The 14,584-nt window shown below is 45.0% G+C and overlaps 2 protein-coding genes across 2 annotated transcripts; one reads left to right on the top strand and one right to left on the bottom strand.

The window, feature by feature from the left end:
- Positions 1–539: 539 nt before the first annotated feature.
- On the bottom strand, positions 540–2,545 carry LOC139070359 (cis-aconitate decarboxylase-like). The gene is made up of 2 exons (XM_070552469.1): positions 2,294–2,545; positions 540–1,741 (listed from the first exon to the last, which is right to left on the bottom strand). The coding sequence occupies exons 1-2, from the start codon at positions 2,488–2,490 to the stop codon at positions 814–816; spliced, it is 1,125 nt and encodes a 374-aa protein (XP_070408570.1). The 5' UTR covers positions 2,491–2,545; the 3' UTR covers positions 540–813.
- A 1,390-nt stretch (positions 2,546–3,935) lies between these two features.
- On the top strand, positions 3,936–6,964 carry LOC139072259 (uncharacterized). The gene is made up of 6 exons (XM_070555903.1): positions 3,936–3,965; positions 4,192–4,265; positions 4,805–4,968; positions 5,054–6,553; positions 6,636–6,728; positions 6,811–6,964. The coding sequence occupies exons 1-6, from the start codon at positions 3,936–3,938 to the stop codon at positions 6,960–6,962; spliced, it is 2,013 nt and encodes a 670-aa protein (XP_070412004.1). The 3' UTR covers positions 6,963–6,964.
- Positions 6,965–14,584: the final 7,620 nt, after the last annotated feature.

Consider the following 14,584-nt stretch of genomic DNA (forward strand, 5'->3'; position numbering starts at 1 on the left):
AAGAAGGATCTCAAAATCTATTCTGAATTTAACAGGCAGCCAATGTAGGGAAGCTAACACAGGAGAGATATGATCTCTTTTCAATTCTCATCAGAACTCCTGCTGCAGCATTTTGGACAAGCTGAAGACTTTTAACTACATTCTGTGGACTTCCTGAGAGTAATGAATTACAGTAATCCAGTCTTGATGTAATAAATGCATGAATTAGTTTTTCAGCATCACTCCTGGAAAGGATGCTTCTAATCTTAGCAATATTCCAAAGGTGAAAAAAGAAAATCCTACAAACCAGTTTAACGTGAGATTTGAATGACATGTCCTTGTCGACGACACCACACACACACACACACACACACACACACACACACACACACACACACACACACACACACACACACACACACACACACACACACACACACACACACACACACACACAGGTGACTTTATGACCATGTGTTTTACATGTTTAAAACACTTTATTATGTACACATTTTGAGAAAAGGTTGCAGGAAACACATTTTCATAGATTAACAATATTAATATAAAAACAGGCATTAAACAATAAATATGACTCACACACATGAGTCATGTTTTTATCTGAATTTTGTTACGATAAAAACAGAATTCAATACCAAAAGACAATCTTGAACAATAGAGGAAACATCAGCTTGAGGTAAACTCCAGAGGAAAAACATGACAATGTGTTCATTTCCAGTCTACACTAAGCAGATCATTTCAGAACATTAATATAAAAATAATATTATTCTTATTTCTATGCTGAAGGATTGTTGGGTTATTGTTCAGTGTAATTGATCACTGCAGCTGTGAGAGAAGAGCTCCACAATCATCCAGCCTGTCCAGCTCCTCCACCACCTCCACCAGCCGCTCCACCTTCTCTGATGGCAGCACCACCTCTGCGTTGCTTCTGAACTTCTTCCTCAGGCTCTCAATTGTCAGCGGGTTGCGCCAGTGGCCGTAGAAGGTGTCACAGCGGCCCTTCAGGATGTCTCCTCCAACTAGAGTCACCTGGACTTCTCCGTACATGCGGTTGAAATTGGCGGGGTTGTCCTCAGGATGCTCCATGCGAACACGGCTCAGCAGGAAGTGCAGCTCTGGGCGGCTCATGGCGGGCGGGCTGAAGGACTGCACGGTCACCTCACCGTCCAGCAGAGCGCTGCAGGCGTTAAACTGGAAGGAGTGGCGTGCCTCGTGCTCTGACTCGGGAAAAGGCCTGTTGATGTATTTAGACTGGGGGACTCTGAGCAGGATGTCCTGGACCTGATGTGGGGACACCTGTCCTAGACCATGTCCCACAAGGAGCTCATGGACCGCAGCTGCAGCATCAGCTACCCAGTGCATCCCCAGATGGGCAGGAAAACGCTTAAAAGCCATGTCCTGCTCCTCTAACAGGAACACATGTCCACCATCATCAGGTGACTCTAAAGGCTGAGGAACATAATCTTCATAAAAGGCGCTGAAGCCCGCCACTCCTGCAACAGCATCCAAGACCAGAGGACTGGCCTCTAGGCCTCTGGAGGCCAGCAGAGCAGCTTCAAGCCCCAAACGAGAGGCGTTGCCGATGTGAAGGGGCTTGGACTGAGTGGCAGCATTAGCCATTGGAGCTCCAGCTAGAGAAGCTGCTATAGCCAAGGCATGACTGCACTGAGACGGATCCAGAGACAGGAGACGAGAACAGGCTGCTGCACTTCCCATAGGACCCACCACAGTGGGAGGATGGAACCTGTTCACACACACACACACACACACACACACACACACACACACACACACACACACACACACACACACACACACACACACGCACACACACGCACACACACGCACGCACACACACGCACACGCACGCACACGCACGCACACACACACACACACACACACACACACACACACACACACACACAGTTCAGTTAGGACATTTATTCTGTTGTAACTGAAACAATCACTGATCTGCATCACCACTTAAGAACGTTTCTATTGGTTGAATCTTTAGAACAAGATGAATTGATTTAACTTGTTTCAGGTCACCTGAGTTTCTAAAACACCCACCAGATGAAGGGTTTGGTTTGTGCTAATTCTGTTAACGTTACACCAAGAGCCCCTGCTGTTCCTACAGTAAGCATCATTACACTGACATCACTAAAACGGCCTCTTACACCTCAGTGCTGAGATCAGCACAGTCAAACAAGGACGTCTTTAAACGAACGTGTTCATGAAGATCGTGCTAAAACCAGACTTTCTGGTTCAAGCTTGACTTGTGCTGTGAGGCACTGACCTCTTGGGAATGCTGCGTGCTTCATTAGAGAACCTCATCAGACGGCCCTGGATCTCAATGCCGACATTGAAGGCCAGTAAGAAGTCCAGACCGCTTGGTTTGCTGTTAGCCGGCATCATGTCACTGAGAGCAAACAAAGCTGGGAGAACAGCTCCTGAGGGATGAGTGGCTGGATGCCACGTGTCGTCAAAGTCCATGGAATGAGTCTGGAAGCAACCAGAGTTTGTGTCTCATCATACTGAAGCTGAAAGGAGTCAGATTAATAACTTTTTCTGTGAGGGTCATAACTAGATCAGAACCCAGCTATGAACACCTTGCCTGTGCCGTGTCTGAATGATCCACTTCTTTATGTTTTTTTTTCTGAAGTGAACACTGACATGTTTTCTGTTCCTGGTGTGTTTTCAAAAGAAAAATGACTTTCATTCCTAAATCAGGCCATCGAGGGGGAAGAAAGTAGCTTCTTTGGAAATGTTTGATGGGAAACTTTAAGGCCAGCTCAGCTGATGTTATTTCTACATCCTAACCCTGTGGTCTTTGGGAGCCACGCTGCACCAACAGCTGAGAAAAGCTGTTTATACAAAATGTTTCCACTGATGTTTATGTGGTTATTTATATATGGTTGTTTTCCACGTATGTTTCTCACCGCTACTCCATTAACAAAAGCTGCCAGTGTTGGGGAGAGTCTGATCCCTCTGCGTCCGTACACAGAGCTGATGTGATCCGGAGCATACATGTGCTAAGAACAAACACAGAAACAACCCTACATTCACTCATCTGTTCTGGACACATTTGGGTTGGACCTGACTCAGACTTTCACTTTGCCTCACCTGGCAGAACTGAAGAGCCAGCTCAAACACATCTGTCCTGCTCCCTATCAGTCCGACCCCGATGCTGTCCAGCACCATCCTTTTGCTGCGATAGAGCACAACCGGAGACAAATGCTGAGGCTTTATTTCACTGATGAACTTCCCAAAACTGGCTGTGACCGTATCTTCTGGGGCTGGGTGCTTCTGGACTGCAGGAATGAAAAGATAAAAGTTGATTAATAAAGGTTATTAATTAAGGTTATTATTATTATTATTTTTAATCAAAGTCAGCATATCTGTTTACCCTCCACTGCAGTGTTATGCAGTCTTCTGGCAGCCCGCACTGGTCTGATGGTTTTCTTTGGGACAAAACATAAATCAGAACAAAGCATTTCAGTTATTTTTCACATCTCAGGATGACTACAGGCTGATGAGTTCCTGCATTAACTTGTTCACGTCTTTAATCTAATGTTTGTGTTTGAAAGAGCCAGTGTAGAGGTGTAACAGGTGTTTCCCAGCATGAGTGTTCTCCTCAACAATTAGCAGGAGTTATTTTATAGTTCCCTGCCTTGGCTGCACTACAAACCTCTACTTTTAGATATTTTTATGACTTCTTTATTTGAAAAGGACTTAAAACCATCACTTTTAGAGTCTGAAAACTGACTAAAAGCATAAATATGTCTGTTATCTTACCTGTAGCGTGGAGAACATGACTTCAACTTTCTGTCACAATGATCTTGTTTCTTGTTTCTCTTGGATGCAGCAGCTGAGCAGTGAAGGATGCTGATGCTTTTGTGGCTGAAAATCCACCTGCCTTATATAGTCCAGGACTTACAATGACCGGAAACACCAAAGGAGCAGGAAGGGCAGGTTCCTTTTGCAATCCTGTGTCACATCAGAATGAGGCTTTTCCACCCGGGTCATTATCTGTGGTGTAACGTTCACCATCATCAATAGCCTTGAGGGGGAGGAAGGAGAAAGAAGGACGAAAAGCCACTTTTGTGTAAAGTGAAAGGCAGTGATGTCACCTGTAAGTATGCTGCTGTGTGACAGAGTGGGGAATTCTCAGTAACTCCTCCTTTACACAAACAGATCATATTTAAGGCAAACCTTCGTCCCTCCTTCAGCACAACTCAGCTTTCCATCAGTCTGAACAACTTCAACAGGTAAAACTTTGTTCTTTCTTTTATTGCTGACAGGAGTAAATATTTTGTTTCTGCATGTCACCCATCAAAAATCCTTAAACCTGTAGCTAGATTATTATATACTCTGCTTTGTAGATTGAATCAGACCTAAATCTGCATAAAGGATGCTCCCTGACAAGAGTTTATTTATAAATATTAAAACTATTATTGCAATATCTTGTAGTTTTTCAACAATATGAAAATAACAGTAATGTTAGGGGTATTATTCTATTGATAAAATTGTTTTCATTTAGAATAAATTCTTCCTCTTCAGAGAGCCTGTTAGAGGAGCGTCGTAATAAATGACTTTTACATTAGTTACATGACAAGAGTGGCTCAGCCTACTTATGACAGGCAAGGACCGTTTTATGTTATATTATATTATATTATATTGTATTGTATTGTATTATATTATATTATATTATACAGTCATATTAAAATACATATATAAATGTTGTTGTTGAGGATTACCGTTTTAGACTTTTATCATATGTTACCTGTACTGACTGGATTGTCTACAGAAACACCATGGCAGCCTCAGACGGTTTTCCTGCCAGTTTCTATGGAGAACCAGGAGTGTTAGGAATGTTATCCAATGGGATCAGCGCATTCCTTGTACTTCTACAGAACTTCAGCACAGCTCACACCGGCATTAAACCAGTTGGAGTGGAGAACATACTTGCAGGTAAAACTCTTGACATAAAAACAAATATCTATTCATATATAAACCTGTGAAGGTGGCTTACAGCAGTTTCTAACACTTCTTCCAGGTGTTCATCTCATCCTGATTGGTGGTTTGTGCCAGCTGGTGGCTGGACTGCTCTCCTTTAGAAAGTACGATCACCTGAGTGGCACTGCCTTCATCGGCTACTCTGCCCTTTGGGGTAGCTATGGGGCGACCAGAATCTACTATGGTGCTTTATTTAACAATCAGACTATACCACCAGTGTCAGAGCACATGTTCAATGGTTCAACCACCAACATCATGGTCAACACTTCTCTTCAAAACTCAACACAGTGCCACTTATGTGTGTCCATAGAAGAGTCAGCCATTGCTGGTCTGATCCCTTATATCCTTCTGTCCTTTATCCTGGCATTTTGCTCTGCCACGGTCAACTACATCATGCCTTTTGTTTTTGGAGCCATCACGGCCACTTTGATCTTTGAAGCAGCAGCTCTGGTGACAGGCCCTTGGGCTCTGGTGGTCTCTGGGGTTCTGGAGCTGCTCATTTTGATCTTTGCCATCTATGGTTCAGCTGCTCTACTCATCAAAGGGCTGACTCAACGTCTAGTTCTTAAAGGCTTTGGGACCCCCCTCTTTAATGTTCTCCTGCTAGGAACCACCAACTCAACAGGTGCTCAGAAACCTGGTCAAGAGAAGAAGAAGAACACAAAATATGCAGAGCCCATGGCCTTGGGTTTCTTCTGTGACTCTATTGCTCCCTTCATCGTTGCCTTCTACAGCTTTGGGTACATGAAATCGTTTGGTTTAGGAGTTGCATGGGTATCAATCATCTCAGTCGCCCAGCTGTTCTCCAGCTACTACGCTCATTTGCGCCAGGATAGCTACCACACTACAAAATTTGGGATTCATGCCATGTATTGGCTGATCAAGGCTTGGGATGAGTTTGTGGCATCTGCCCTGATTGTGGAGCACAGTCAAGTTGTTGCTGGTAGGGAAGCCATGGTGGGAGACTGGTTCTTTGTGGTGGCCGGCTTGGTGCTCTGTGTGGGAAGCCTGAACATGGACACTCTGGAGCTGATCCACAACTTGCTCTTTGTTCTGCTCACAGTCTCAACAATCCCCCAGATCCCCCTGCAGGGTTACTACATCTTCTTTGGTGTAGCCTGCTCTCTCTTCACTGCAGTCTCAGTCTACGGTACCTTCTCACGCCTCATAAACACCATCGCAGAGAAGTCTCTAATCCCTGTGGGACCACAGCCGGTCTCCTCCGAGCAGCTGAAGAGAGCTCTGATGTGTAGAAGATCTCAACAGGGAGAACAAAAAGAGCTGCCCAACAGTGACCAGGCCTCAGATGCTCTGTTTTATCTCACCAACGGGGTTGCAGCACTTTCAGCTCTTCATTCAGAAGTGTCAAGTGGGAACCCTTCATTCCTTCATCTGACTGTCCCCTGGGTCCTCATCTCTGGAGGCATCATTCAGACCTATGTCAGCAGGCTACAAGTCACCGGAGAGGGCCGGTTTGGATCAGTCATCTCATCCATCTACGTGGTTGTATGGGCAACATGGACGTGGTTTCGATTTGCAGGTATGTCCGCATAACGTATGAGCAAAATACATTTTTCTGACTGATTTGAACAAAATTCTCATCAGGAGTTATTGTTCTACAGGTTTTCAGCTTCAGCTCCCCGTCCAGGCAGCCTATGGATTCACAGCTGGAGGCGTTGCTTTACTGGTCATTAATGCCTTCCTCATGCTGATTGGTAAGGTCTAGTATCTGCTTTCAGCGCTGGAAATCACAGTTTTTATTCATTCATAATTTTGTACTTTTGTTTCTTCTATTAGCTGCTTATAGGAACGTGGTTCTGTTGTTTCTAACAACAATCATGGAGGTTGTTCTTGTCTGCTTCCTTCTCTCCACCCTGCATAGACTTCCATACCAACTTGAAAGTGAGTTAAAACCGCCTGTTATAAACTTTATGTATTTACGATTCTGACTCTCATCAGAACAAATAAAGTCTAACATCCAGAAACGATGTATTGCAGTTGCCATGCTTGCATTGGTATTCATCATTTGCTTTTATGGCACCTTGGCTTCACTGATGAACTGCATCTTCTCACAAAGAGTGATCCCAATGGGTCCTCCCATAATAAAGGTAATGACTGAAGTTTAGATTGACCTACCTTTAAGAATCAGCATTAATAATTAATAAAAATGTGTGTGTGTGTTGTTTTAGGAAAAAGTGAAACAGGAAGCTTGTGACGAGCCGTCCTGTCCGGTGGCTAGCTCGCGTCTCACCAGCGGTCTGTTGAAGATATCTCGACTTCTCGAGGACGGGGGTGTGTGTGGTATTCCCACAGATACTGTGTACGCTCTGGCTGCTTCCTGCAAGAATCCTCAGGCGATAGAAAAAATCTACAACATTAAAGTAAGAAGATAGAGGAGGCTTGTTTAACAGCAATATACATTTTCATGAAGTCACCATCTTGTTGAATTGGACCTTTTGCAGGACAGACCTGCAGAGAAGCCTATATGCATTTGCATCTCCAGTGTGGAACAGCTGGTTGCAGCCAGGCCTCCTTTCAGCCCTCTGCTGTGGGAGTTCATGAGGAATGTGTATCCTGGAGGCATCAGCTGCATTGTCAGCAAAGGAGACTGGCTTTACAGACTAGGTCAGCAGTGTAGAGTGTTTGAATGTTGAGTGGCAGAATTCTGTATCAGTATTCAGTTTTTACGTGAACTTTAACCTCATTTCTGTAGGAGTTGGACCTGCTTATGACCGTGTTGGTACCAGAGACAGCATCATGATCCGTGTCCCAGACCACACCGTGACCTGCCACCTATGTGACATCACTGGACCCCTGGCCATAACATCATCCAATCCCAGTGGAGAATCAGACAGCACCCACCACAGCATGGTCATTAAGTAAGAGTCTCCTCAAAGAAGTTTCATGCAAACTAACAAACAACACATCTCTAAAACTTTTAGCACCATACACTAATTACTGTTTCAAACTGCTTCTTTTGCTGCAGTCGACTGGGACACAAGATCCAAGGAGTACTTTGTGATGGTGACTCGAATGAAGTAGTTGCTTCAACTGTGGTCAACTGCCTGAGGATTGATGAAGGTAAGGGGCCATGATTTCTTCCTACTGGGGCTGTTTAAGGTCAAGTTTCTAACTGAAGCTCTTCTAACCTTCGTTCAGGAGTCATCACCATTGTGAGAGAAGGCTGTGTCCCTGCTATCAAAGTCCAACAGATCTATGACAGACTGAAGAACTCCATGATTTGAGTGTCTCTTAGCGAAGACTGTCTACCTGGCTGATCACCTTCAAGTCAACTCTTCTGACCCAAGCTGTGCTTTGCTTTTCATACTGAAAAACAGCAAAAGAGGGAAAAGAAAACTAAAGATGTGTGTTTATATGGATGTAACTTTTGTGTCTTAGTGGATGCATAGATAGATGGCTAATTCAAAAGTCATCTTAAACTGCATGAAGTCCACAATGTTTTGCATTATTTATATATTTATTGTTATATTTATTTTCAAAATATATCAACACAAACACTTTGAATGTGTAAATAAGTATTTATGTTTTTTTAATTTATAATGTTTGAACTCACTGTAAAACAGAATGTCTTTGTGTGGTTTCTGCATTGAAGCGCTCTCATGCATTAATTTATTTGTGCAATAAAAATAACTAAAGTTTATTAAGGCTTGCATCTTTAAATAATTACTAAATGTTTTCTAGATGAATGCATTCTCTCCCTCAGTACATCTTTATTCAGATCTTCAGATAAAACAATAACAACAATGGTGTTTAAAAGCTTGACAGAAATAGATATATTTTTGAACAATTACTAATTAAACACTTGACAGCATCTAGTTATTTGTCAGAGGTCATTAGCAGCTCAAGAACTCTGAAACAATTCAACCATCTAACTTTGTTATGAGCTCTTTAAATATGGGGATCCCTTGTTTAATCAATACATTTGCAGTGGTCTCTAGTAGTAATGAAGCCTTGTAAGTCGTACTCTGGGGAAACAGAGCTCAGGAACAGTTTCAGGAAGTAGAAATGAGCCACATCAGAGTTGAGGATTGGCCTGAAGTAGCTAATGCTAACGGTTAGCTTAGACTGTTGGATACCCTAAACCAACAACAGCCTTCCCTGTCGTGAGTCAAGATAGACGAGTCCATGAATGCTACGTGACATTATCTCTCTCTCTGTCTCTCTCTCTGTCTCTCTCTCTCTCTGTCTCTCTCTCTCTCTCTCTCTCTCTCTCTCTCTCTCTCTCTCTCTCTATATATATATATATATATATTTATTCATATACATATATATATATATATATATATATATACATATATATATATATATATATATATATATATATATATATGTATATATATATACACTGTATATGGATGTGTGTATATATATATATATATATATATATATATATATATATATATATATATATATATATATATATATATATATATATATACATATATATATAATCTTTTCTTTTCTTTCTTTGAATATATATATTCACTTCTTTTCCGGCACTCGCAGAGAACAGACGCTTCTCTTTTTGCTCCCTTATCTTTTTTCCCAAGGCTCTTTGTCCTGTCTACCCAAAGAGCGCTTCTCTGCACTTCTTCTGAAAAAACCTTTTATTTATTTTTATTTATTTATTTATTTATTTATCGTGTCCTGTCTGGCTGTGAAGCAAGCAGAATTGATGTCTGATTGCTGGTGACAAGCCTTACAGATTTATTCTCAGGTGGAGCATCAAAGCATTTGCTTTTAATGTCACGCCTGATACTTAAAACTTTATTGTTATTGTTGTTGAATGCTTTGTGATTCCGACCAGACACGGAGACAGAGGTGAAAGAGAGAGGAAAAGAAAAGGTGGGGAGAGAGAGAGAGGGGGGAGGGGGGGGGGAGGGGGAGGGGGGGTTCCACAAAAACAAACCATAATGAACAAGAGTCTGCTTCCAGACCTGCAGAAAAAAGATTAAAAAAAAACAAAGGGACACAAAAAAAGGGACACAACAAAAATACAACAAGATCTACCTATCACTGCGTCAACTTGATTAAAAGAAAAAATATATATTTATATATAATCAACGTTGCTTAACTGAAGAATCACGATAATAAATCACAACACATTAAGTGCCCAGCATAGTCTTAAGACCTGTGTTTAACGTGCCCAAGCCCATACTTTTGAGAGCACCATGTGAGCACCTGTGTGTGTACACGCGCTGATTTATTTAAGGTTTTTCTATAGGAGCGCCTAACAGAGAGTGTGAGGGACCACAGATCTGCCCCCCAAAGATGCGCTGGAGATGGGGAGGGGGGGGGGGGGGGGGGGGAGAGAGCTCCAAGTCCCAGAGATCCAGGCGCTGCACCAGAACACAGGAACCCCAAGGAGACTGGGAAGGCCCCCGCCCCCATCGAGAGACTAAGAGGATCGCCCCGGGGGGCCACAACCAGCAGCCGGCAGTGTCCCCGGAGATATCAGCGGCAAGCCCACAGGCCCGCCCGCAGCCTCCCACCCCCTAGCGGGCCGAGCCCGGTACCCAGCGACCCGGGACCCAGGGGCGACCACCCCCGCCGGGGACCCAGCAGAGCCCAGGGACCCAGACCCCACCAGGCAGCCACCGGGATCTAACAGGCAGATGCCAAAATCTTAAACCCCCAGACCCGGTTGCCCCGAACACTCAGGCAGACCAAGGCACAAGCCCCCACACCAGGTGTGGCAGGGGGAGGGGGGACAGAGATCTAAATCATCAAGAGAAGTTCCAGGAGAGGGGAGGACCCAAAGGCCCCACCTGACATATACAGTCATACACAAACACAGTCACACGCTCCCTCCCTCATGCTCACACATGCACATACAACCCAAGACTTACAAAAATGCACGCCGGACACCCACTCATGGTCCCCATACACACCCTATTCACTCTGGTCCCGGTACTGCTGCACATTGGGTACAACCATCACCGGTAACCAGAGTTTGACCCTTTCTGCTGGGGTGCTGATGAGCAGGCTCCCCCGCCCAACACTGAGCACAGCAACCCACCACCCCAGACCCCAACCAGATGGCCAGATCTCCCTCCTAGCCTCCAACCCCAGGAAGCCTAGCAACAACAGAGGTGGCTAAGACCCCTAGTCTCCCTCCGCCTGCTCCAATATAGTGTTTGTGTGATCATGAGGTGTATTCCATGGCTGTGGTGAGTGGGCAGTGTGGGCATCATCCAGCATATGCCAGCTGATGCCACCGCACCACCCCACTTACACCCTCAGCCATCAGTGTCTAAGTGCAGTTTAAAATTGGAAGTGGGCACCGGCACTCGGGAGGAGGCTGAAATATCCCCCTATCAAATGCTGTTGAATGTGCTCACTCCCAAGGCCCTAAGTGTGTGTTTGTGTGGAATGTCGTCAGTGGAAGTGTATAAGGTGCAAATAAAATTGGGGGGCAGGTTTCCACAGGAATGCGGAAATGGGGTCCATACCCGCACTCCCTGACTTGCCCACCCCCCAAGGTCCTATGTGTATGTTTGTGTGATGATGTGAGGGAGCAGGAGGAGAGAAATATGCGGGGATGGAGAGGAATGGCTGGTTGGGCTTAGCCCTCCAGGGAGCCAGCTCCCCTACTGGCCCCAATAGGCACCTCTGTTGTCAAACTGCCACCCAGGGCATGGAGACCCCAGCCCATCCTGCCAGGGCCCAAAGCAGCAGCATTACAGAGCCTCACGGAGTCCGAGGGCACCAACCCAGCCCCACCCCAGCAGAATATCTATGCCCACCCCTGCATTTGCACAACTTCCAGAATATATAAGACATGGGACATCCAGGTAAGGTTGGGTCCTCCCCCTCCTGGACCTCCCCCTCCCCTGTGATGGAACGGCAGAGGAGCCAAGGCCTACCTGAGGCCCCCGAACCCGGGCCAGGCACTGCTTGGTGTCCCTGCCTTCTTCCCGGCAGCATACATGTCAGGACCCGACACCCAAGGCCCCGCCCAGATCCCCACACGGGGCCGGCCACCCCCAAACCCCGAGCCCCCAGGCCCCCACCTAGACCCGCCCAGGGGCATTGCAGCCGCCAGGCAGTGACCCATGGCCGCCGCCAAGATACCCAAGAGGCCCTACTCACAACCGCCAGCAGTCCACCCCCCGAGGCAACCCAAGCACCTCCAGAGGGGGGCAACGGCCCCCCAGTCCCAGACACCCCCAGTGAACCCACCTCCAGGGAACATCCGGATACTCCAAACTCAGACCCCACACCCCCCCACCCACACCATCCTGCAGGACAACATCAACGGCCCCCCACCATTGCTATGTGATGGAACCGATCAAAGGAGCCCAGAGAGATTCATCTGAAGTGGAAGCAGAGGCTATATCAAGTGCAATATGATCTAACAAAATATTTCTATACTGGTTAATGCAGAGACTTTCTCTATTTTTCCAATTCAAGAGGATAGTTTTCTTAGCGATGCATATGGCAGTCAGAACCACGTGAACCAAAGATGTTGCAATTGGGACATCGTCCAGCTTCCCCAGTAAACAAAGAGAGGGGGAAGTTGGGATATGACATTTCAGACATTTTGACAGATCCTCACATACTCTATGTATGTGAGGAAAACCCTATTTTTTAGGAATGAATTTGATAAATTGGTCATTCAACGCAATTGATAAGATTTTTTCAACAATGAGAACGGAGCAGGGGGCTCCCACTTGCCCGCAAAGGACACACCCGGCAGGATATATGATGGATTCCTGAAAATAGTGGAAGATCGTATGCCTCTCCCAGCCGTCCATTGAGGACGTCGTAGACGTGTGGATGTTTGGCCTGATGATCACTGGATTTCTTCTGATTGGAGTGGAACGATGTCTGGTTTTCTGGAAATTTGGGAAGACGGGAGCGATTGGAGGGCGACCCGCACCCACGGAGAGCACCGTCCTTGTGGAGACCTCACAGACTGGGATGCTACTTGAGGTGAATCGCAAGCTGGACAATGTTCTAGCTGCGATACCGAAGTTAGTGTGCAAAATGGATGTCATCTCGGAGAGGGTCACTGGACGGTGTGGAGATGTTTAAAACCTAAAGTGGCTTCACTGGAGGACTTGAATGATCAGTTACAGACTGAAGGCAGAGGGGAAAATTATCTCAGCCTGACCAAACAAAGTCTTGTTATCAGAATTTGACGCCATGGCAGCCTTGAGATGCCAACAAAAAAACCCCCACGAAGGAATGCAGACAGATGCTGTGAAAACCCGACCTACCCCCCACCACCACCATCTACCACCATCTACTCGACTAGAGTTCGTCTGATTACCAAAGCTCGCTTCTCAGGTGACTCAGTTGGAATAGGCTGTTTAATCTCTCTTGTTTCTTAGAAGACTTCTCTCTCTCTTCGATGCCATGACTATTATTGTCCCTAACAGACATCCATCCATCCATTCATCCACTTTAACGTTCACATTTACAATATTATGTACAAACAATTAAATATATTTGTAGTATACATTATCAGCCGATACAGGAAATTACTCACTTGTAACTGATGCCTGTACTTTCTTCAGGTACCATAGTCTAGATAAGGAACAGCTGTTTGAAAAGAGACATAATGGTCTGTGAAGCTTTTTTGCGGGGAAAATGTGGAATTTCTAGTTTCAGGTTGTTTGTTCTTCTGGCCTCGTGTTGCTGGGTCGTCTCAACCATATCTCAGACATCTCTTGTATTGTTGAATGAGTTGAATCGGCTTTCTGAGGGGGTGGTTGACTTGACAAAGATTTCTATGACAGCATTGTCCCTTGTTCTTCTGAGTCACTTCACAGCAGATGTGAAAAACATCCTCATCTGTAGAACTTTCCAACCACTGGGAGGAATTGGTGAAACGAGACTCCACATTGAAAGATGATAAACATTTTTTAATAAGACACTGATTGGGTTAGACTTCATTTAAAAAACTTGCCTAGGCAGCAAAACTGTTATGTAAGAATGTATTAGTAATCTGAATAGGCAATGTGTGAACTGATTGTGTTTTTCTATTAATTAGGCATTTCTAGATGTATTCAAAAATTATACATAAAAGTCCCTGGAAGCTTCTTATAATTTTAAAGTTGAAGGGAACATTTCCACATGTTTGAGAGTTTTGAACAAATACTGAACATTACCTGTTGCTGGAGTCTGTTTGTTTAAAGAAAACCTTCGCTGTCACACGGAAAAGACAAAAGGGTTATTTTAACTATGCTTCTCATGTCAGTTCTCTTGTTCGCTCTTCCTTCTTCCATCTCAGGAACATTGCTAAGCTGAGTCCCATTCTGTCCTGCTCTGAACTTGAGACTGTTATCCACACCTTCATCTCCTCACGCTTAGACTACGGCAACTCTCTTTTCACGTGTCTGAGCAGAACCTCCCTGAACCGTCTACAGGTGGTTCAGAATGCCTGTGCTCGGCTTCTGACCAAGTCCTCCAAGCACACCCACATCACCCCGCTTCTCCTCCAGCATCACCAGCTACCAGTCAACTTCAGGGTTCATTTCAAGATTCTAGGTCTGGTCTATAGGTCCTTACATGGACAAGCACCATCTTACATTGGTGATCTTCT

The sequence above is a fragment of the Nothobranchius furzeri genome, chromosome 1, assembly GCF_043380555.1.
Source record: "Nothobranchius furzeri strain GRZ-AD chromosome 1, NfurGRZ-RIMD1, whole genome shotgun sequence".
NCBI classification, from domain to species: Eukaryota; Metazoa; Chordata; class Actinopteri; order Cyprinodontiformes; family Nothobranchiidae; genus Nothobranchius; species Nothobranchius furzeri.

What these genes read in the sequence shown, in the direction of transcription:
- LOC139070359 (XM_070552469.1), bottom strand. Translation starts at nt 2,490, where the DNA reads ATGGACTTTGACGACACGTGGCATCCAGCCACTCATCCCTCAGGAGCT. An exon ending in GCACGCAGCATTCCCAAGAG is followed by an intron (nt 1,742 to 2,293) that starts GTCAGTGCCTCA and finishes GTGTGTGAACAG; the next exon opens with GTTCCATCCTCCCACTGTGG.
- LOC139072259 (XM_070555903.1), top strand. Translation starts at nt 3,936, where the DNA reads ATGACCGGAAACACCAAAGGAGCAGGAAGG. An exon ending in AGTCTGAACAACTTCAACAG is followed by an intron (nt 4,266 to 4,804) that starts GTAAAACTTTGT and finishes GATTGTCTACAG; the next exon opens with AAACACCATGGCAGCCTCAG. An exon ending in AGTGGAGAACATACTTGCAG is followed by an intron (nt 4,969 to 5,053) that starts GTAAAACTCTTG and finishes CACTTCTTCCAG; the next exon opens with GTGTTCATCTCATCCTGATT.